The sequence below is a fragment of the Maylandia zebra genome, linkage group LG14, assembly GCF_041146795.1.
Source record: "Maylandia zebra isolate NMK-2024a linkage group LG14, Mzebra_GT3a, whole genome shotgun sequence".
Taxonomy (NCBI): Eukaryota; Metazoa; Chordata; class Actinopteri; order Cichliformes; family Cichlidae; genus Maylandia; species Maylandia zebra.
The window spans coordinates 22,451,700-22,474,024 of NC_135180.1; the positions used below are offsets into that span (position 1 = coordinate 22,451,700).

Consider the following 22,325-nt stretch of genomic DNA (forward strand, 5'->3'; position numbering starts at 1 on the left):
AAACCTGACTGGTTGGCAGCGGTTCCTGGAAGTTGCTGACTCTTGCTGAGTGAAATCAGATGCACCAAAAACCTCCCAGGGTTGTAGAATCTGGACTCCTAGGTCTGATGTTTTGGACTTCAGCAGTCATTTTCCCAGCAACTGCCATCAACCTGCAGCAGCCACTTGCAACCACTCAGGGACTGTGGCTATCAGACAACTGCTGGAGACCCTTATTCACTTGATGCTTCATTATTACCATGATTTTCATATGTCCAAAATAACCAAAAAGTTAATGTCACGTGGTTAGAGGGAACGTGTCTGCAAAATCTCAGTAGTCAGTCTTTTGTTTTTGGGGTTTTTTTGGTTTTTGGTAATTGCTGATATTAGCTTTTCATTTTCTGTTTTGGATTTACTGGCTTACTGTGCATTTGCACTCCCTAATAGTTTGTGCCTTAACTCTGCATCTTTCTCTGTACATACAAGACACATCAATTTTATTTGGCTTAAATGTCAGCCAAAGAGCCAAAGAGGGAATCTGCAAAAGAAATAGGAAAAGAAAAGCTTGGGGCAGAGGGAGAGACAGAAGAGGTATTTTGAGTTTTTAGGAGGTGGGAGAAGAGGGAAAGAGGAAAAGGTAAGGGAGGATAGCACATATAAAAAAACGCATGAGGAAAAGTCTTAAGAACAGCTGCGTCCTTATTCTAAACTGGGACCTCGGGGAAAGGGAGCAGAGCTGAGTGGGCATCTGGTAGACTGTTAGCGCTGGTTTAGAGGTTATACAGAGGTTACATGTAAGCTTTGTGTAGGTGTCATACGCAGGCGTTCTTACTGAATGATTCATTGCAATTCAGGCAATCACATGGGCTTTTCTAGAACAGTGAAGATTTAGACTGGGGGTTGATATGAGGTGTTATGATGATTTTTCACTGATTAGCCTAGAATGAAGCTGATATTATTTTTTCTGTCTATGTCCCCAGTAGCTTATTATCACACTATCCATTGTGCTGGTATGTGTCTCTGGCATGGCTGCGTAAAAGTAAATATTAGCTTGGGCCCGATTTAGGATGAATATGGCAAGTTCAGAGTAAGGACACATTTTTCAAGCTACCAGAGTTACAGGAAACAGAAATCATTAGGGATAATTGCTCAAAGAATAGTTACGGTTTCCTAGTGTCAGTGGGCCAGGCTGCAATGGGAGTAGAGTTCGGATTTGGGGGTACTTCAGGGTTTGATTTGGCTAGCCTCAAGAAATCATTAAAGTGTCTCGTTGGTTGGAGATTCCCTCACCTGGACAGGAAATAGGAGAGGCCAAACAGCTGTGTAAATGGTCCAGATAGGATCACAGAGGAACAACTATGACTACTGTGGCAGAGTGGACTTCATTATGTTGCTGTAGCACTCTCTCCAGTAATATCAAGTTTTGATGAACAGATTAATATTGGCAAACCCTCCCCTCTCAGCAGCGAAGGCTCGTCTCTGTTCATGATTAATGTTCTCTCTGTTGGATGGAGAGGCACAATTTAAAGGGGCTGGTCTATTTTTTCTAAGTCACATTACCTTAAGCCTCGCTTGCTGTGTGAGCTTCTGCTATCTGGGGCGCAGAACAAAGTATAAAAAGCCTTCCTGCTTCATCCAGATCAACGTGCATTATCACAAATATTTATTGCTGAGCGCATATAGGAAGCTGGTGACCTCAGCTGTTCACGCTTGACTGCTGTGGCCAGACAAGACAGGGAAGGGGGGAAGGAGAGAACAGCGGGGAGACGTGGAGAGAGATGCCACGTGGGAGATTGAATTAATGAGACACAAGCTGTGTGACAGTATAGCTGTGTGTCTGACTGCCGCTCCGCCTGCATGACTTCCTAATTATATGTCTCTTATTCGTCTTATGATGCATGTTTCCAAATGTGGGAATGAGTGCATGCATGTGAGCATGAAGCAGGGTGGAGGACAGGTGTATGCTGGTTTGACCTTCTAGTTTTATTACCATTAGCTCCAATAAGTGCCAGCTAAAACAAACAGATTTACAGAGTAGATAAGGAGACAATAAGATGCTAAAAGTATCGCAAGTGAAGCTTTAAGGGAGACTTATTTCGCACAGCTAACACAAGTGTTGATACTAACATGAAGAACTAATTACAAGAAGAGGAATATCAGCATCTGGTGGTTTAATAACTTGATGGTAGTTTTTTTTTTTGTGAGTGACATCTTGTTATATTTCATATAACTCTATAAACAATGCAATAAACAGAAAGTATATTTTAAAAGTTCAATCTTTGCAGGCAGCTTTAAGCTTTCCCTTTCACTTAATAATGTTATACATAATTACACCCCTGATGAGTTCTTATCTCTAATTTCACACTGTCAGGTTCTGTTTCTTTTATTATTCACTGTTGTAAAGGTGATGGTCTGTTCAAATGCCGCACCTATATATGCAGATGTCTACATGTATACTATGCAAAGGGTTGAAGCGTTCTTCCCAGGGTAAGATAATTGGCTACTAAGAAAATAGTTGTCATTTTTAACAATGCAGCTCATTTTCTGGCAGCTGCTCCTCACTGGCCGTCTCTCTTTCATATTCTCCATCTCATCTGCTCTTTTGTCCCCTCCCCCAAACATCCCTCCTGCCTCAGGAGTTTAGTTCTCAGTTTAAGACATTTTAATAGCTTCCTTTTCTAAACAAACCAGCTGCCAGAGGACCAGATAGTTGCTCTGGCACAGAGCGCCTCCTGGAGGTCATTTCTTATAGACTAAGGCAACCAACAGCAGCACGGGGGTGTGGGGACAGGCATTTCCTCGTCAGCCACACAGGCTGCTGTATTGAGTCATCAGCACTAGATGGCATTGGCAGTATGTTGTAGCTCTGAAGTCAGTGCTTCCTGTAACCTCACCCAGCTCAGTGCAGAGGCAGACAGAATCTGTGAAAGAGTCCGCAGTATCTTCCTCTTTGATCAATAATTCTGCACAGGCACATTCACAAATGAGAGCTGTGATGCAGTTTTGCAGTTTTGCAGTAGGGCACTATGTTCATCACATGAATCGCTTTACCCTGTAGATTGCACAGGGCGAGGTGGCGGAAAGGAAATCGACATCATTGAGATGGTCTTACAGCTTTGTTAAGAATGCATTCTTTTCAGGTATTGTTTGGCCACAGCTGCTGCAAACTGGGGATAAACTGTACATTTCTGCAGGCGCCTAAAACACTGTTGAAAAAAGTTGAAAAAAAATTTCTCACTTTAGATCTCGTGTGTCTTCCTGTTTGTGTTGTGATGGTGTGCTGCGGTGACACACTCGAGCTCTGAGGTTTTACTGAGAACAGAACATCAGGATGAAAAGCACTATCACAAGTGATATCATGTGATTAGCGTTAGTAAAAGTACTACACAGCGACACCTGAAACTGCAAACATTTTCTTTGCTTTATCTCCCCTTAGCACCTCTCTGCTGCAAGCTCCTTTTCACGAACTACCACAAGTCACCTGAACAAATGTTGCAGAAACATATGTGTGCAGAAAAAAAGGCTCCTTAAATTATCCCCCTAACAAACTCCTAAGAAAGTCATCCCATCGTATTTATCTCGGGGCTTGGAGCCTTAAGAATTCCTCTCCTGACTCTATCCTACTTCAGCTACTCACGTCTTTGAATGTCACAAGTGAAACCCTGCACATGTGCTTGCTGTGTGAGACGACGAGGGTAGTTTAAGCAACAATGAGGTTGACCCTGTGTTGCTGTAGTTGCACTATGAGTGCCAGTGGCAAAGCTATAGTCTGTTGAGAGCCAAGTGCCTTTGATTGACAGCATTCTTCCTGTTGTGGTATCCATGGGAACAGGTTAGTGTTTTCCCAACTAAACTCTTTAGAGTTCTGCACCACATCAAACACGGCTGCTATGAGTCAGCCTCCAGCTCTACAGGGAACCTAACTATAGCAGAGCTAACTGCTTACAAGGCAGTGTGCAGGAGTTTTAATGGACTGTGGTTTCCTACTTGGCCTAGTTGGCTGAGGTATTTGAAGTCTGTAAAATGGCTTATGTTTGTCTTTTGCTAAAATAGTTTACCTCTGTGTGTTTGCAGCATGCACACTGTCATTAAACCTCCTGCAAAACTGTTGCTTTGTCACTTCTAGTGTTGTTTAGCAGAGTAACAAATCTGCAGTGGGGTTATAGAGACTGAGGCTCTACAGCTGGAAAACATTAACTCCACAGAAAAATGGCAGCACACTGCCCTGCACACCCCAGTGATGTCATCTATTATAAAAGTTCAAACTTGCACAAAACATAACCCCAGTCACATATAAGCCTACAAAAGCATATGTAAGCACACATACAGTCAGACATACTTAAAGACATATCGCAAAGATAAAAATGGACGGGCACCATTTCTGATTGAGCAGGTTAGTAAGCCAGAATATTCCAATAACAATTGTTATAAAAGGTTAAAAGTTTTTACTTGGAAATCCCCAAAAATTACTGGCTACTGATTAGCTTATGTGTGCTCCAAATAGTGTCTGTATAACTTCTGTTATTTCTCCTAAAGCTGCCGTCTAAAATAGAATTTAATTTCCAAGTTAAATCATCTTTCCTTCTCCTTTAAGACAGAAAGTGAAGTGAAACACCGATAAAGCATGACTCTGTTCAGATGTGCAAGATTAAATAATAAAAGACATCATAGTCTCAAACCAACACGCTTCATTTCTCCTAGTGTTACATGCTTCTTAAAGCATAGGTTTTGTCAAATCGTGGGAAATAAATATTACAAAAATGTTTTTAAACATTTTGATATTTTTAATCACCTTGTTATCCAAAGAAATTTCACTAAATATAACATGTCATTATTTAAAAATATCAAAAACATCTACCTAGACTCTTTAGAGGATAGTTCTGAAGTACTTGTTAATGTAGGCATGCAATTGCTCCTTTTAGTAGAACTGTACTTACAGAAGTGTAATATTTGGAAACAGTTTGAAAGTGTGTGGAAGGAGTAAATGAGAGTACAAGATCAAGATAGCTGTGTAACACGGAGACTTTTCTGTCAACTAGAGGGCATGGCTGTGTGGGCATATTTTCATGACAGGACCATTGTGGAGGCTTGGCATACAAACAAAGCCCATCTCTGTGGTTCTGTGTGTAATAGCTGCGCTGCTATAAGGCATGTTCCTCTGAATATCCTTCAGTGAGAGGCAGGGGACTTGGAAGCAGAGAGGCGGCGGTGGTGGGTGCGGTTAATGTTTCTCTCCACATAGTACATTGTACTGGTCATATGCACTGTCATCTCTTACTGAGTGGGGCATGTTAATATTTGTACACAGTGTGGGAGAGGAATTGCAATTGCATACGTGCAATAATTTGTGTTTTGTGGTGTCCGTTGTGTGTTATATTTAGCTATGTAAAGCATTATAATAATTAGCATTTATGTGGGTGGGGGGGTGTGATTTTTCTGCCACTCTGACACGGTCATTAATGACCTTAATCATGACTTAACAACATCACCATGGTTACCGCCTACACTCTGCAGGGAACTAGGAGTGTGCAAACGCCTGAACCTGTAGATTATGTGTCTCCTGGTTATAATTCTCCTGATGGGCTTATACATACACACACCCAATTATTATATAGTAAAGATAGAATGTGTAAAATAATGTCCCATGTTGCTATTCTTCCTATTGCAGTGCTTGAAATATGCAACATTTTGAGCTGATTAGTTATATTGTAGTGGAATATTCTAGCCATCCATCCATTTGTCCAATTCAGGGTCATAGGGAGGGCTAGAACCTGTTCAGAGAGTATACTCTGGTCTCCACTCTGTTGCAGGGCTAATAAAGAAAGACAGGAAATCGAATTACAATGCCTAATTAATGTACGCAACCCCATACCTGTTTTTGGACTGTGGGAGGAAGCCAAAGCACAGAGAGAAAACCCACGCAGAAAGATGGAGAACATGCAAGGGCCTCAGCAGACCGTGGATTCAAACTCGGCAACTTTCTTGCATTGAGGCAAGATAGCTGTGTAACATGGAGACTTTGCTAACCACTAATCCACTGTGCCGCCCATCATGGAAAATTACTTTTTCAAATCTGCCTTCTCTCCTAATGAGCACTAACTATTTGCTATTATGATTTATTTAGTGCTTTGTATTTAGAAGTGAATAGAAGGTGCTTTAGGCTGACTGTATAGTCTAAAAAGTGAATACTGTAGGTGTATTCAAGGGCAACTCTTCTGTCTATAAAAACAAGTCTGGTTTTATAGAAATCTATGAGAAAACGACCCTGCTGTTCATTTGCTTACTGACCCCTGTAAACACATTCCTAATGAGATAATGGTCTCAAACATTAGTTCAGGGTCTAAGAGAAAATGGATGGTTAATTGTCAATCCATCCATTTTCTCAGCCACTTACCAATTTCTGTGGGCGGAAGGTGACATCCTGGAGACTTTATGCATGACAATTAATTTCACGCATGAATATTAATTGTGTAACTTGTAGTCCCAGTCGCCATAAACTAGACAGTGATGGAGGTCATGCTTTAGGTTGTATTTTTGGTGATTGACATATCACTTTCTTATGAGCATGCGGTTTTCTCAGTGTCTCAGAAAGATCCAGCGAGTCTCATGATGTCGTTCTTCTAAAACTAAATAGGGCGACGATCATAAAGATAAGATTTTGCAAACGATTGGGCGATATCACAGTAGATATGTTTCTCATCTGCTAAAACAGTGCTGTTCCTTATTTTTTTTGTTTTTTGTTTGATTGATTCTTGTCTATCTCAGCCTCTCAGCTAGTAGTACTTTGACCCAGCTCAGCTCCATTTTTCCTTAGTAAAATATGTATGTAACTTTTATAGTGATAATAACTGACAGTAAACCAAACACAAAAGCTGCAAAACTCCTCTTCAACAACCTTTGCCTGACAATAGTTACAGGCATAGTTTCCTAAAATCTATATTTTGGTCTGCTTCTGGTTCAGCAAGTTCAACTGGCAAGAAAAACAAAGAAGATTTTATAATAAGAAGAATTTCAAATTGCTGTAAAACATATGAAAACCATTTTGTTCTGTGAATACACATTTTTTGTTTCTTTCAGTTAAGCCAAACACTGTGAAAGTGGAACATGAACAATAAAGCAAGACCAGATGTTTTGGCGACATGAAAAAAAATGGCAAAAGTGATCGTCACTGGCACTCAGAGACAGCTAAAAGTAATTTAATAGATTTTTTTATGCGGAATACTTCGCTTGGTGTCCCAATACCTACCTATGTGCTAAAGTTAATGGAAGTTCTCATCTGTTCTCTGCAGCCCTCTGCAGACTTTGCCCGTAAAGCCACCCACTTCCCACTTTCCATCCACTTTTCATTCAATAGCCTCTCTCACAACTCCACAACTCTCTCCACTGAGCCTCACTCTCTGCCAGCCTCCAATTTGGAGCATTATGCAGGATGTACTGTAGAAAACAAATGCTTACACATCACAATCACTATGCTCTTTCTTTAAAAAAAGCAACAGTTTATTTTACCTAATCAACCAGAATGTAGGATAGCATATCTGTGGCTTAGCTCATAAACCGCAATAACACAAACTGAGCCAGTAGAGCTCTGACTTGAAAAGGACTGGTGTAATTGGGAGACAAATGGGGAAGGACATAGCAGCAGAATGAAAATCAGGAAAAAAAGATGTAGGTTTGTGTGTGCAGGAGTCTGTGTGTATTGCAGCTGGTTCTGGTCAGCTGACTCCTATTGCTGACTCTGATTTGTTCAATGAGCTCGGCTGGGCTGAACCATGCACAGCTGCAGTCGGTGTGTGTGTGTCTATTAGAAGAGGGAAAGAGAGAGGGAGAGACATGTAAAGCTGCCAGTGTGTTAGCTCAGCAGCATTAGGAGCAGGACACCGGAGCAGAGCAGTTCAGCGAAAACAAAACTGGCAAAGCAGGACTGGGAGAAGTGAAATTGGAGAGGAAAGCTGGGACGGGCACAGGGAGTTTAGGATGGAGCTTTACTTACTGCATTGGGCTTGAACCGAGTGCAGCAGCACTGGCTGGACCAGGGGCTGAACTGAGCTGTTCAGGGCAAACTGCTGTGCCTCAGTTCAGGTGACGCTCACACTGCCAGACGGAATCAGGACAGGCTGGACTTGGAGTCTCCAGCTTTGGATTATGGGTTGCTCGGCCAGTGTGGTACTGCTCCTGCGATCAGTGGGCGGGGCCGACTGCGGTCACATGTGTTCACGACAGGACCAGCTGTCACTGGATGCTGCCACGCCCACCTTAGAAGGTTATACCACTACCACCCCATCTCTGACCATCGTTGTAATGGTAACCAGCACAAGTGCACCTCAAGTTTCCATGCATGCACGTGTGGGCAGTTTGTGGGAACTTCAGCATGTTCCTGTTGTGTAATTGTGTGCTTCATTACAGTAAATCTTTTTTACACATTTTCATATTTAATGAATACCTTAAGGTAAAATTCCTGTTTAAGTTTCTCTGTTTTGTAATATTACCTTCTGCATACTTTTGGACTTCTCCTGCCAAACTTTCCCTCTTTTTAATTGCCTTGGTTTTTTACACCCTTTGTCTCTCTTGCTGCTTTTGATATATGATCAATGACTGGGGCCTGGCTGTTTCCCCTCACAGCTGAGAGCCTAAAGGACGGAAATGGAAAGAGGAGACTAGAGAGGGGGTTGGTAAGGTCAGACATAAGGAATCTAGTTTCTGTGGGAAAAAATCTGCTTTCTCTGCGTATGGTGTACAGAGGAGATGATAAAAATAGCTATTTAAACAAAACCATTACTGAGATGTTGGGTGGGAGATGTTTGACTGAGTGAATCAATGACTGCATGAAAGAATCCATGACTGGATAAGAGAACTGCCGAATGAATGAAATAAAAAAATAACTTGTTTCTCCTTTCTGACTGTTTTCATTACGTGTCAGCCATCTGTTTGGTCTCGGCACCAGCTTGTCTTGGCCAGATTTTTTTAAATTCCCATTGTGATCCCAGTTTCTGTAAGCCCAGTGGAAAAAATGTTAGACATTTGGCAGAAATGGGATCTTTACAGTCCCCCTTTCTGTTTCTTCGTTTCCCCCGTTTCACTCCACTCCATAAACCCCGTCTCTTTTGGTGCCTGTTTTCTGGGCTCTGTAGTAAACGAGAGTCACAATAGTTTATTTTGCAAAATCATCTTAGTCAGCAGATCCCTGTGAGCAAAGGAGCATCAGCTGATCTATTCAGGCCAGGTTGTGCTTGAAACTAGTGCACTCGCTCTGCATTAACTAGTCTTTTTCACCAGCATGTTGTGTTTCCAGGTCACAGTGAGACATTCATCATTGCCAGCAGCTTTGCCAAAATCTTGCTGTAAAATGTGCAGCTGGAAGCCTAAATAAAAATACAATGCCACTTCCAAAAAAGCTGGGATGCTGTGCTAAATGTAAATAAAAACAGATTGCAGTGGTCTGCAAATCTCATACACCCATATTGTATTCACAATAGAACATATAAATCATATCAAATATTTAATCTAAGAAAATTTGATGGCAGCAACATATCTCACATCTCAACACAACACATCTCCAAAAAGCTGGGACAGGGCCCCTCTTCTTTTAACAACAGTCTGTAAACCTGCTGCCGGACATCTGGGAGAGGAATATCTTCCTTCTCTCGTCTGGTTTGGCTGCTCACTAGTCCTTAATAATGTGCAAATGTTTTTAATCAGTGAAAGGTTTGTACTGCAGGCAGAATCGGGACTCTTCTATTAAAAAACCTTGCCTTTCTTACAGTTGACGTGATGCTTTTCTGCATCATGTCTATATATGGCTCCTTTAAAATACATTTGTGGGTGGCATGGTGAACCGTGTGTACAGATAGTGATTTCTGGAGGTGTTGCTGAGGCCATGCAGAGATTTTCTTTACAGGTGGCACTGTTTTTAATGCACTGAAGATCACGGGGCTCAAATACTGATTTTCATTCTTGTCCCTTGCGCACAGAGATTTCTCCAGATTCTCTGAATCTGTTGATGATACTATGTGCTGCAGATGATAAGATACTTATCATTTATCATTTTGATAAGTTTCAAAATGTCCCCTCCTATTAGTACCACTTACTTTTCCAGCGTTTAGTTGCCACTGAGATTTGTTGCTTCCATCAAATTCAGACCGAGTTGCTGTGAATAAAATATTGGTTTCTGAGATTTACAAATCATGCATTCTGTTTTGATTTACATTTTACATTTACATTTTGTTTTTAAATGTTGTGTGGGGTTGTAAAGCAATTGGCAATAGACACCCATACTTATCAAAAAGAAATAAGTCAACCGACTGTCACTTTTGAGCCCTTTCCGGGTCACTGAGGTCTCTGGAAAATGGCCAATGTTTGAAAATGTTTGTTCTGCTTCAGGTTTCTGCCAGTTAGCTTTATTACTTCATATAATTTTACAAATCTACTTGTTTAAGCATCCATCAATGCACCTAAAAACAATAAAAAATAAAGCCATTTCTCAACATTTTTGGAAAAACTCCTTTGTGACCATGAAACCGATGTCATAAATTTGTTATAAATATGTCATAAATATCTAGAACAACCTCCATCCCTCCACCTCACCATCAAAGTATGACACGTTGTCTCCGCTGCCACACAAGTGGTGGTCAGACCGGGCTGCAAATTCTGCAGTTTCCCCATAGCCACTGTCAGTCCTCTTCATACTGAAGTCTCTAGTTTCTTTGAGTGACTTTCGATAATGTGTCAGGGATTAACAAAACAAATTGGAAAATATGTGTCCATTTGCTGTGAAACAAGAGCTGTTTGTGGTTTTCAAAATGGTCCTCACACAGCTGAATGGAGAAGCTTAAAAAAAGAGGATTTTAAAACATTTGATTTGCATTTTGCAGGAGGTGTGAAAGATGCTCATTGAACCACTAACTCCACACGCCAACTTGCCCCAAAAGAAGTAGAAATGTTGTTTTTCGTGAAATGAATGTCTTCTCTTAGAAGTGTCCCCATCAGTTCCACCGTGTCTCTTACCAGACCATGTATTGCTATAATGATGTAAAGCAGATGGCTTATGTCTGGGTTCTGTTCCTCTGTGCTGTCTCAGCAGCTGTCTCTGTCCCCCTCTTTCTCTTAATCCCTATCAGTCTCTCACACTATTTATCTTCTTCTAAACTCCCTCTCTGTTTTTGTCACACTTTCTCACATCTCTCCCTTTACAAGATAACATCCTCTTGAATCTGTCTAGCAATCTACAAATGACACAGACCAGCTTGTGTACATGGTGTGCAAAGTGGGGAAACCTAATTCATCTTCCTTTTTTTTCTTTTTCTTTTTTTTATTTAGCTATCTGGCTTAATAATATGTCATCTTATATTTATTTTCTTCTTTTCTCTTTTAACTAAATTAGACGTCTATGTTCATGGATATGCTTGATGAAAGCAATCGAGTCTAGTGATCTATTTGCATCCTCCATACAGCTGTAGTTTACCAACATCAGCACCCACTCTTCCTCACTCCTGCCAAGAGGAAAAGAAGAAACAGAGGGAGTGTGGGACTTACGGAAAGTTGTTAAAATCTATGTTGAATAGGTTGAGAACGAAGAAAGAAGCAAGCTGGGGAGAAACAGAGTGTAAAATAAAGTCATTTTCTGCTATTTGATGAGCTGCGGAAGCTATAGAGGAAGGAAGGGAGCTGGGGTAGAACAAGGGAGAGGAAAAGAGTGAAAGAAGGGGAGGATGAAACTGCTGCTTTTTAGTTGTGTCGGCATTGCCGACTGGAAGGAGTGCAGCACTAAGAGTGTAATCTGTGTTTCGAATACAAAACATCAAAGCCATGAAATTAAACATGCAACTGGATAATTTTTTAAAGATATCTTATAAATTGCATTGAAGACTGCAAAATAAATTACTTGCTCAAAGTAAAATAGAAGTCTTTGCATTTGAGACCTTTGCATTTCATACTTTTGTATGTGACCTGACTGGCATCCAGCTTGATTATGTGGGAAACTGTCTTTACACTTCACCTTAATACGTGCTAATCAAGCAAAATCAGCTATCCACACCTAGTCACTATCTAGATCTTGTGGCCATAGGTAAGGGTATGAAGGTAGATTTTATGCTTAGCTCTCTCCTTACTACAACAGACCGGTGCAGTGTCCACATCACTGCAGATGCCATGACAATCTCTGCTCTGATTTCCCCTCACTCATGAACAGCGGCCCAAGATACTTAAACTCTTCCACTTGAGGCAACAACTCATCCATGAGATGGGGTGAGCATTCCACCCTCTTCCAGCTGAGGACCATGGTCTCAGACATGGAGGCGCTGACTCTCATCCCAGCTACTGCAAACTCAGTTGCATACCACCCTGCTGCAAACTGGAGGTCACTGCCTGATGAGGTCAGAAAAAGCACATCAAACAAGATGTGATCCTGAAGCCACCATAGTGTAGACAGTTCACCAATTGGCAACACCCAGATATCTAATTGGCTACCTCCCAATCCCAACTGGTCACGGCAGATGGCTGCCCCTCCCTGAGAGTGATTCTGACAGGGGTTTCTTCCTGTTAAAAGGAAGTTTTGCCTTGTCACTGTTGCCAGGTAGTTGCTTAAATGAGGTCATTTGATTGTTAGGGTTTCTCTCTATTATTTCAGGGTCTTTACCTCACAATATAAATTGCTTTGAGCAACTGTTGTTGTGATTTAGAGCTATATCAATAAAATGGAATTGAATTAGATAATTAATAATGCATACTGTGCAAGAGAAATTGCATTTTATAAGTGAAATGAAAGCTTTCAGGGAAATACAACTTGTGCCCAAGTTTTCAGAGATATCCCTGAGAAAGGACAGTTATGTGCAAAAGTCTTAAGCCCTCATTCAATTACATTCTGCTAGGAAGACAGGAGGCAGGTGCAAACATACCTGGAATGCAGCATATAAGACAACACAGCCTAAACTCTCCTAGGCAAGCTTTTGTGTAGTTTATTAAAATAGTCTTCAGGAATATTTCTTCAGCTTTCTCAAAAGTTTTTCTTTGGATGTTGGCTGATCCTACACTGATTCACACTGCTTGAGGGCTTTAGGGAGGCCAGTCCATGACTTATCGTTTTCCACCATGTGGTTTTCCTTCCAGGGATTTTATTGCATTGGCTTTTTTGTTTGGAATCATTGTCATGCTGAAAAGTTAAGGTGTTGCCAGACGCTTTCCAGATAGTAATGCATTGTGGATCAAAATCTGATGTTGCTTTTCTGCCTTCATATTTAAACATTTTAACAAGATCCCCAACAGCACTGTCTAAAATGCTGCCCCAAACTATGACATAGACTCAGCTGAGTTGTACAGATGGCTGCAGGCACTCACTGTGCTATACTGATGAAAATAAATACATTTGGATTCAATGTGACTCACTGAAATGAATGAAAAAAGCAGACAATGTCCAAAGAAAAAAATGTGAAAATGTGAAAACCTTCAGAAAGCCTGGAGAGTCTTTGCTCAAGACCACTTTAAAAATGACAAGACAAAACAAAGAAATGAGAGTTGGCTCAAGACTGTCGCACAATAGTGTTTAATTTGCAACGCTAATAGCACGTCCAATTTTAATTTACTATATTAAAACATGCAGAATTTGTAACAGTGGTGAATATAAACACTACATCTATTTTATTCATGGTCGTCTGCTCTTCGAGGACTTCCCAAATCACCTTCATGCATCCAGTTAAAATCCTGCAAAACCATAACGGTGAGATCCCGTGTAACACCTAAGCAGATACATATGTTTATGTATATCATCAAATTTGTTTCCTCTTTAAAGATCTCTGTTCTGCTATGAGGTTTGAACTGGGGAAGTCAGTGTGCGTGGGTGTGGACGTTAGCCTGTGTACGAGCAGACGGAGACGAATTGCTTCTGTGCATTCATGTATTAACTGTCATGCATTTCAGTGTGATTTTTTTTTAATGATTGCCTAAGTATGTTTCTATATCCTTACATATGTATGTGTGTATTGGTTTGCAGACAGTCTCATGTACGGATCCAGACAAGCTTTAGAACAGGAAGTTAATGGCTTGCATGCTTTTTTCCTATCTGCAAGTTTTTGTGTGAGCAGCTGTTGTATAACTGATAAAACCAGACAGAAGTAGATAAGATGGCGAGAGTTTGACTTTGATTATATGTGAGTGCATTATATTGTTTAATTGTTACAAAAAACAGAAAGAAGTTCCCCAGTTGCGTCTGTTTGTACAGTTACCAGCGTGGAGGTTAACCCAGTGGTTTTCATTGAGCTATTCCTTTACTTTATCTTTGCTGAGGTGTCTTCGACAATATCGAAAGTTTCATTGTGACGTTTAAAAACAGCTCAGCCCGGCTGATGGATATCTTAGTTGCTGGGGATTTTCTGACTCTGTGCATGTGCGTGCATGTGGTTGTGTGTGTGTGTCGGACATCAAACATCTACTTCCTCTACATCCACGTGTGCTGACACAAACTCATAAACCTACTGGGTGATACTTCCACTTCTAACAGAGCACATGCCCGCAATGTGTGTTTGTACAGTTCACATTTAGTCTAGTTTTTTGGGTTTTTTTGTTCGGTAGCGTAAACTTTGGACGTAATTCTGCTGGCAATGAGCTTCAGGAGCAAAATCACCTTCAGGAAGAAAATAAAGAGTAAAAGAGTGCGATCGGATTTCAACCGGCTGAGCATTGTATGTATTTGTTTCGCTCTGTCTCTGTGTTCTTGCCTTAGTGCCTTAGTGCCTCACATTGTTTATAAGGACTCTTACAAAATGTCAATAATTTCTGTTCAGTAACTTACAGTAGCATCAGTTGTGGTCTTAAGTGCAGTATTTAAATATTTTAATGTTGATTATAGATCACTGTCCTGTGTGTTTTCTTATTAGGTGCCTGTAATTCTGCAATATTTATGGTGTTTTTGATCATTTGTTTGCTTGAGCCAGGCTCTGACAGGAAAAGGCAGTGAGAAGAGAACATGTCGAATTTAAAGACGCGTGAATTCGATGAACTAACTGTACATTACAGTATCTGATAGATGTGATCGGTTATTGGGGGGAGGGGGAGTCTTTTCCCTGAAACATTAGCTCTGATGTCACATGCGTCAAAATGGAGTAATAGATATGAAAATGTCAAGCTTAATCTACCGCCTACCTGTTGTGTTTCTTTTTCATTTATTTACTTGAATTGCATTTTGATTAACTGCTGTTGAGGGATTTTTCTTTAAAAACAGTTATTAAGGTCAGTTTACTGAGTTGTTTTCAGGTATTAGAACTTAAGCTGGTTATTTTTTCCTATTTTTAGTTAGTCCGTTTTATGTTTTTTGAATTTGTTCACCCATAAATGTTACAAAACTTTGAGTTTTTTCCAATGAATTTTTTAATTCAATGACCCAAATGGCTCAAAATTCTTCTTCAACTAACACTTTCAGTGGCAAACATATTCCGTTTGTGGCTTACCAAGAGCAGGGAAGAAAAGGAAATTTTCATGTTTGAGAAGCTAACAGCTGTACCTTTGCATTTTTGCATTATAATTATTATTAAGAATGTTCTTTGACTATAGAGAAACAAGAAGAAACTGAAACTGAAAATCTAGATAATCAAAAGAACATTAGTTCAGGAAGGATACAAAGCAGCGTGATCTTTACTACTCTGCAAAAATGAATATTAAAACTATAAACTGTGGTGTAGTTAAAGAAGTAACAAGACAAATGAATGTCACAAGTCAAGGGATCACCTTTTGTAGAGTTACACTTTTGCCTTCTACATGTGCTTCATGTTGATAGTCTGCCAAGAAGCCTGTTCTAGCTGTGAAGGCGCTGTAACTGTGCTGGTTGAAAGCCTCAGTCTGCATTATGCATGTGAATCAAACCAGAGATCATTACTTCCTCTGACTTTCTGACCACAGCCTCTCCTGCTCTCACTTTGCTGCTGTTGCTGCACCGTTACTATTCTCTAAATGACAGAAGCGATTTACTCCATCATAAAACATGTGTAAATGTTATTAATGTGACTCAGTGAGCAGTTACATCATGCTTCAACATAGTTCTAAATATCTTTAAAGAAAGAGAAAGTTAGACAGTGGTCGACTGTTAGGCAGATGGTCTCGTATGGGGCGCTGTGATAATCTGTTAAATTCTCGTTTACAAAAAAATTCCAGCCGTTTATTTGCTGGCGTAGTTTATCTCTCTGAATAGTCTGGGGTTTTTTTTTGTTGTTGTGGTTGGTTTTGCTCTTTTTTTATCCAAGTGTACTTGAAAATTAGCCTTCACATTTATTATGAATTGTTCTGTGGGGTGTGTCAACGTCTCACTTCACCAACACACTACTTCCTCTAAAACGCTTTTAGATCCTAATGATGTCATGGCACAACACAGGAAATGTCATGTACATAGCTATTTTTCTCTTTGTAGGCTGCTCTAAGTGTGTGTTTGTTATAACGATTTCACTCTGACTGTTTGTGTCTGTATGTTCTGTATTTTGTAGGTTTCTATGTCTCTGCTGTTGACTCTGGCGATAGTAAAGTTTATACCGTGTAACATGTAGCTCATGAATGACACAACCTTGCTTCAATTTTGCCTCTTGTGACCCCATCAGCTAAAGTATGAAGTAGAACATTAAAACTATCTTTAATTTACGTTGATTCTTTGGTTCAGAAAAAATATACAGTGCAATGCAGAAGTCTTGAGCCCTTATTTCTTATTTTGATTCCAAGTAGTCAGACTTTCTTGTACTTTTTAAGGTGGTCTTGAGCAAAACCAGTGTTGCACCTACACATAACAGACAACTTAGCAAATTTTAAATAGTCTTTAGGCACTTTATGACTAGCAGCCTGTCACGAAAACACCTAATTTGTTTTCTTTAGTTGAATCTCTTAAAAATGCCACAAATGACAGATGTTGACAGGTATAAAATAGTATTTTTGCATCAACAAGGTGATTCCCAAAATTATAAGCCGAAGCCCTTACATATCTCGTCATGTTGTGCAGTGTGTCCTTAAAAAAATTAGGGGAAACTGGACAAGTGGAAAACAAAAGAAGTGCAGGCCTAAAAAACTATTTGCACTAGATGAACAGTATCTGAAAGTCACATCCTTTAGATCACAGGTGTCGAACTACAGGCCTTGAGGGCCGGTGTCCTGCAGGTTTTAAATATGTCCTTGATCCATCACAGCTGATTTAAATGGCTAAATGACCTCCTCAACATGTCTTGAAGTTCTCCAGAGGCCTGGTAATGAACTAATCATTTGATTCAGGTGTGTTGACCTAGGGTGTTATCTAAAACCTGCAGGACACCGACCCTCGAGGCCTGGAGTTCAACACCTCTGTTTAGATAGAGGAAAAAAAAATCCAGAAAAGACGTGACAATGGACTTGAGAGATGTAACTGAGCCTTCAGTTGATCTATTTACTGTCACCAAGCCTCATCAGAAATGGTCTTAGTGGAAGGGTGGCTTTCAAGAAGCTATAGTTAAGGAAGGGAAACATGGAGAAAAGGGCGGAGGTATGCCGAATTACACAAGAACTGGGCTCAAAATCAGTGGTAAAAGGTCAGATTGAGTGATGAATCCACCATTGAATTTTTTGGTTCAACTTGTCGGCAGTTTGTAAGGAGGAGGTCAGAGAGGAGATGAGAGGTACAACAGTGAGTGTTTTGTCGGTCGTGGTTTGGGATTATGCAGGCAAAAAAGCACCATCAGCTATTGAGCAACCATGCAATACCATCTAGAAAGCATCTGATTGGTAACACCTTTGTTCGTCAGAGTGACAATAATCTTAAATAGCAAAAGAATAGTATACACAGTCTGCATGCCAAATATCCTTGGGCAAGATACTAACCCAAAGTTGCTCTCCGATGCATTCATCAGAATGTGAATGTGTATAAAGCTTTAATAGGAAAAAAAGCGCTTGCATGAATAGATGTGAATGGTTGAATGAGGCATGTTGTCGAAAGTGCTTTGAGTGCTCGGGTAGAGTAGAAAAGTGCTATGTAAGAACCAGTCCATTTACCAGTTATGATTGTGGAGGATGAAAAATTCAAAATGTCCTGGCCATGAAACCTATTTTAATCTTTTTAACCAAAAGAGCCTAATCTTTGAAAAGAGACAGACCTTCTATTCCTATTGTCTGTAAGTCAAGAGTTCATTAACTCTGAGCTCAGGTTCACGGGCTCAGGCCCTTTCTTGCGTTCTAACTACCTTCTTTGAATCCTTCCTGTCTTCTTTTTCTCGCTTTCTCATTCTTTGTGTTTGGTGTGACTAACACCTTTAAATGTTGAACTAAGTGTGATGCCTGAGTACATATGACAGGTCTCGCAGGTTTGCATTGCATTTTTAGTGGACTCTGAAGAGCATGTGGACAACCTGCTGTAGTTACTCCCAACAAGAGGAGGACAAATTTTGATCCCAGGGATGAATATCTAGTATGTGAAGCTCCTGTATAAATATTAAGGTGACACCAAGCAGTACAAGGCTTCGAATGTACTGTGAAATATTATTTCCATCTGAATCTTTGACTTGATGGTACTGACTGATGAAGTTACTGTTAATTATGACAGATGCAGCTGGAATGCCCTCCTGACAGCCATCTTTTTCCCCAAAGAGAAGAGATTTGGAACATAATATTAAAGATGAAGCCAATATATAATAACCATGGTTATATTTTTACTTCATATTCAGTTCTACTACTTGTCAAAACTCTACCAGGTTGCTGTAGTACTTCTGAGTTAAAGTACTGATACAGTTTACTTTGAACCTTTGCTGATAATGTATTTATAGTTATACTTCAGTAGGGTTTTGAATGCCACTTTCTTACTTGTAATGGAGTTTTATCTTGGTTTGCTATTAATTTGACTTAATTCATCTGTCACTGCTGACAGAGGTAAAAGACTGTTTGAGATAGGCTCCCCTCCTTATCTACTTCGGTTTACTTTTGGCATTTACACAGTAATTCTGCATTTCACGTTCAAACAAAACATGTAGTTTGGCCATTCTTATATCAAGTACATCTAAACTTTTCCCAGCCTGTCTCTGGACTCTGAATATGTATAAAAGTCTGGTAACTGTAGTTAGAGGGAATTACTGTAAGCTAATTTCTTGTTGTTGCTCCAAGTAGGTTGCAAATATCATATATTAATAATATTATAATATAGTGAATGTTGTGATGCCTGCACACTGAGTCTTTTAAGCTTGCTCTTTAAGTGAGCTCCTTTCTGCCAATAGATGTCAGAGTTTTCTACCATAAGCTGAGCTCATAGCTCTTTCCAGTTATACAAAAATGATTGTCGAAAAGCTCGTGACTTGTCTATATTTTCAGTGCATCCAGCAAAACCTTAAGACTTTTCAGCCATTAATATCAATGCACGTTTACACATTTATTTATACTTTCACAAATCTGATTACACACACACACCTGAATATGCACACACAGATCTCAGTACACACTCACAGATCAGAAGACATACACACATATCTGAACACGTATACATGGATTTCAATATGCACTGCACACACACTGAAATACGCACGTGTGGAATAAGATACACACAAATGCTACAATAACACAATAACACCCTCATAGCCACCTTGGTGTGCTTTGTGGTATTTTATCTAACTGATATCTGACATTTAACCACAAGGAAATATTACTCATTTCTCTTTTTCCATTTGCAGCAGGAGAAGCCTAAAGTAATCGATCCTCTTGACTACGAGACCGTCATCTCTGAACTGGGGGATGAGTGTAAAGAAGACCCTCTCAGAGACCTGCTCCTATTTCCTGACAATGATTTCACAGTAAGTATGATTCACCGTTAAATGTGATTGAAGCAGACATGTCCATGAACCATGGTTTTCTCTGTCTAGTGTCGTGTTTTTGAGGCCAAGAGGCATTTCTACTAAATAACTAAGTAAATAATAATAATTCAAGGTTATCAATACTGAGTTACTGGTATGTCCAAAAAAGGGAGAAAAAAATGACAATGTTACCTCCTTTCTATGTAGTTTCCATGCAGCCTGATTGCATCATAATATGTCATGCATAACTGAAGTTTTGTGGACTTCAGTGAGCTGTTATTGTGATAAAATAAAAATGATGAAGTGGTTTAGATAAATAAATAAATAAATAAATATATATCTATCTATCTATCTATCTATCTATCTATCTATCTATCTATCTATCTATCTATCTATCTATCTATCTATCTATCTATCTATCTATCTATGGTGCAACAATACACAAAATTCACGGTTCGGTTCGATACTTTGGTGTCACGGTTCGATATTTTTTGATACCAAAAAATGTTCATGCCTTTTTAATTTGTCATTTATTAAAATTATAAATATATATTTTAACTCAAAAGTACAGTTTTTAAATTTAATATTGCTGAAACAAAGTAATAAAAAAATTAATCTATCTGATGGAGAAATCACTCATCTTTGGAAAAGAGAGTTTATTACAGAGAAATGTCTCTTTCCAAAATAAAAGCTATACTATACGCTTCTTCTGGGCTATATTCTAAGCAGCATATTAAACATATCAGGTCCCCATAAGGAGAATCATGTGCTAACGGCTGTTTAAATGACTCAGGTAAAGTTTGTAGCATGCGTGCTTGTTGTTTTTGTCTACTTCCACTTGTCTTTGCACTAGGATGATGTCGGTGTAAAAATGCAGTCATATTCGTTGTGTTCCCACTAGTGCTGTCAGCGTTAACCTCGTTAAAATGACATTAACGCTATAACGTGGCCAATCTCCGTTAATCTCTGTTACCGCTGATCGCCCCGTGCGTGGGACTGAATGGTGTCAACACGTTAAGGCACTAGTTCCCACCAATGTAATTGAGCATTGCGTGGCACATCCGACATACTGTTTTACTTTTGTCCATGACGTGCTTACCATCAGGGTCATGCTTCACATGAAAACCAAAATAGTTCCAAACGCCAGATCTGAATGAGGGTGGGGGAGGTTCAATTTCGGGTAGCATTGAGGCAGTTGCAACGAGCTTAACTTCTGTCTCGCTAGCTTGCGCTGCGCTCAGTGGATCTGCGCTCGACAGTGCAGCCTAGGTGGAGTAGTGGAACGCAGATCCACTGAGCTCTCAACACAGACAGCATCGTCAGAAGGAAAGTTGATAAAATAAATGAAAAATGTTGTATTGTTCACCACTTTTCATTTTACATATACATATATATATTCATATATATGTATATATACAATTACCAACCCCAGAAGCTAGCAGGCATTTGCACCATTTTATATTTGTGCACAGTAACGATACTAAAGTGTCAAAGCTTTTAATTTGATAACAATTTACTGATGTTTAAAATGCAATATGTTCCACTTTCCATCTCAGCACAACACATTTACTCTCACTATTAGGGCATGTAGCTGTCTTTTCATTATAAAAAGTTATTTATTCTCTCTGGCTTCCTTTAGCTGTTTGTTCATTAGTACCTTCATTTATGTGCTAATGTGTTGCTTCAGATAGAGCCACTGCACATTAAAATGCTCTAATTAGCCGCTTGTGGTAAAGGGATTCATTTCCTTGTGGACGCTAGAGTTGTAGTTCTTAATACATGACTCTGGTGCTTCTAAAATCTTTGTGGCTTAAAGAAAAAAGGAGTCTTCTACGATTTTCTTTATCTATACAGCCGATAGTACATTTCGGTACTTGTGAGGGAAACTGGCTGGGTGGACAGTGAGTATTTGTCAGTGTCGAAAGAAAGGCAGTCCACTCAGCATATGGCTAGATGATTGGACAAAGGCAAAGTGCGTCTCCTTTCATGCAAAAACATTCAATGCTGACGTTTTTCATGGATCATAAAATGTACATTTTTATTAATGAAGCTGTTTGATTCTCATGTGAGATTATTAATTGTAAGCCCAAGCAGGGCTGATAAAGGGAATGCATATTAGATGATTTGACTTGAATTATTCATATTCATGGCAATAAAGCTGACCAGAAACAATTTCATTACTACATTAACAGACCAGCTTTTTGCTTAGTCTTATCTAAGCTATAAATTGCTATAAGGAGTCCTGATAGGTCTGAGAGTCTGCCACCATGGGGCTATACTTGTGCTCCACAGTGGTGCTTCAAGCTAAATGGTAGCATCAGCAGGCTGATGTGCTCATAGTGGGAAATGCTTGTGTTGTGTTTACCTACAGCATCGTATATGCTGAATGGCAGCATGTTGGAGGCAAAAAGAGTAAGTGTATTGTGACGCTATTGAACCAGCATTAGTGTTTACCCACTACAGGAATACACACCATTCACACCATACAAGTACTTGTGATAGAGTGCTTTCTAACATGGCAGAGCAAATCTGAAAAGTGTTAAATCTGAGAATCATATGAGATGGATGGTTCTTCTTTTTGCT

At 39.7% G+C, this 22,325-nt stretch overlaps 1 protein-coding gene across 7 annotated transcripts in view; it reads left to right on the top strand.

The window, feature by feature from the left end:
* The window catches only part of dock10 (dedicator of cytokinesis 10), a 64,512-nt gene that overhangs the window by 12,093 nt on the left and 30,094 nt on the right, over nt 1-22,325 (top strand). For 4 of the 7 annotated variants that reach the window (XM_004543705.4, XM_004543709.4, XM_076873208.1 and 1 more), the window contains exons 1-2: nt 7,794-8,280; nt 19,623-19,742. In XM_004543705.4, coding sequence (XP_004543762.1) covers nt 8,122-8,280; nt 19,623-19,742 — 279 coding nt within the window. In that variant the 5' untranslated portion in view covers nt 7,794-8,121. Of the gene's footprint in view, nt 1-7,789; nt 8,281-14,453; nt 14,649-19,622; nt 19,743-22,325 lie in introns of those variants that run through there. The other 3 variants (XM_076873210.1, XM_076873207.1, XM_076873206.1) reach the window with 3 other exon arrangements.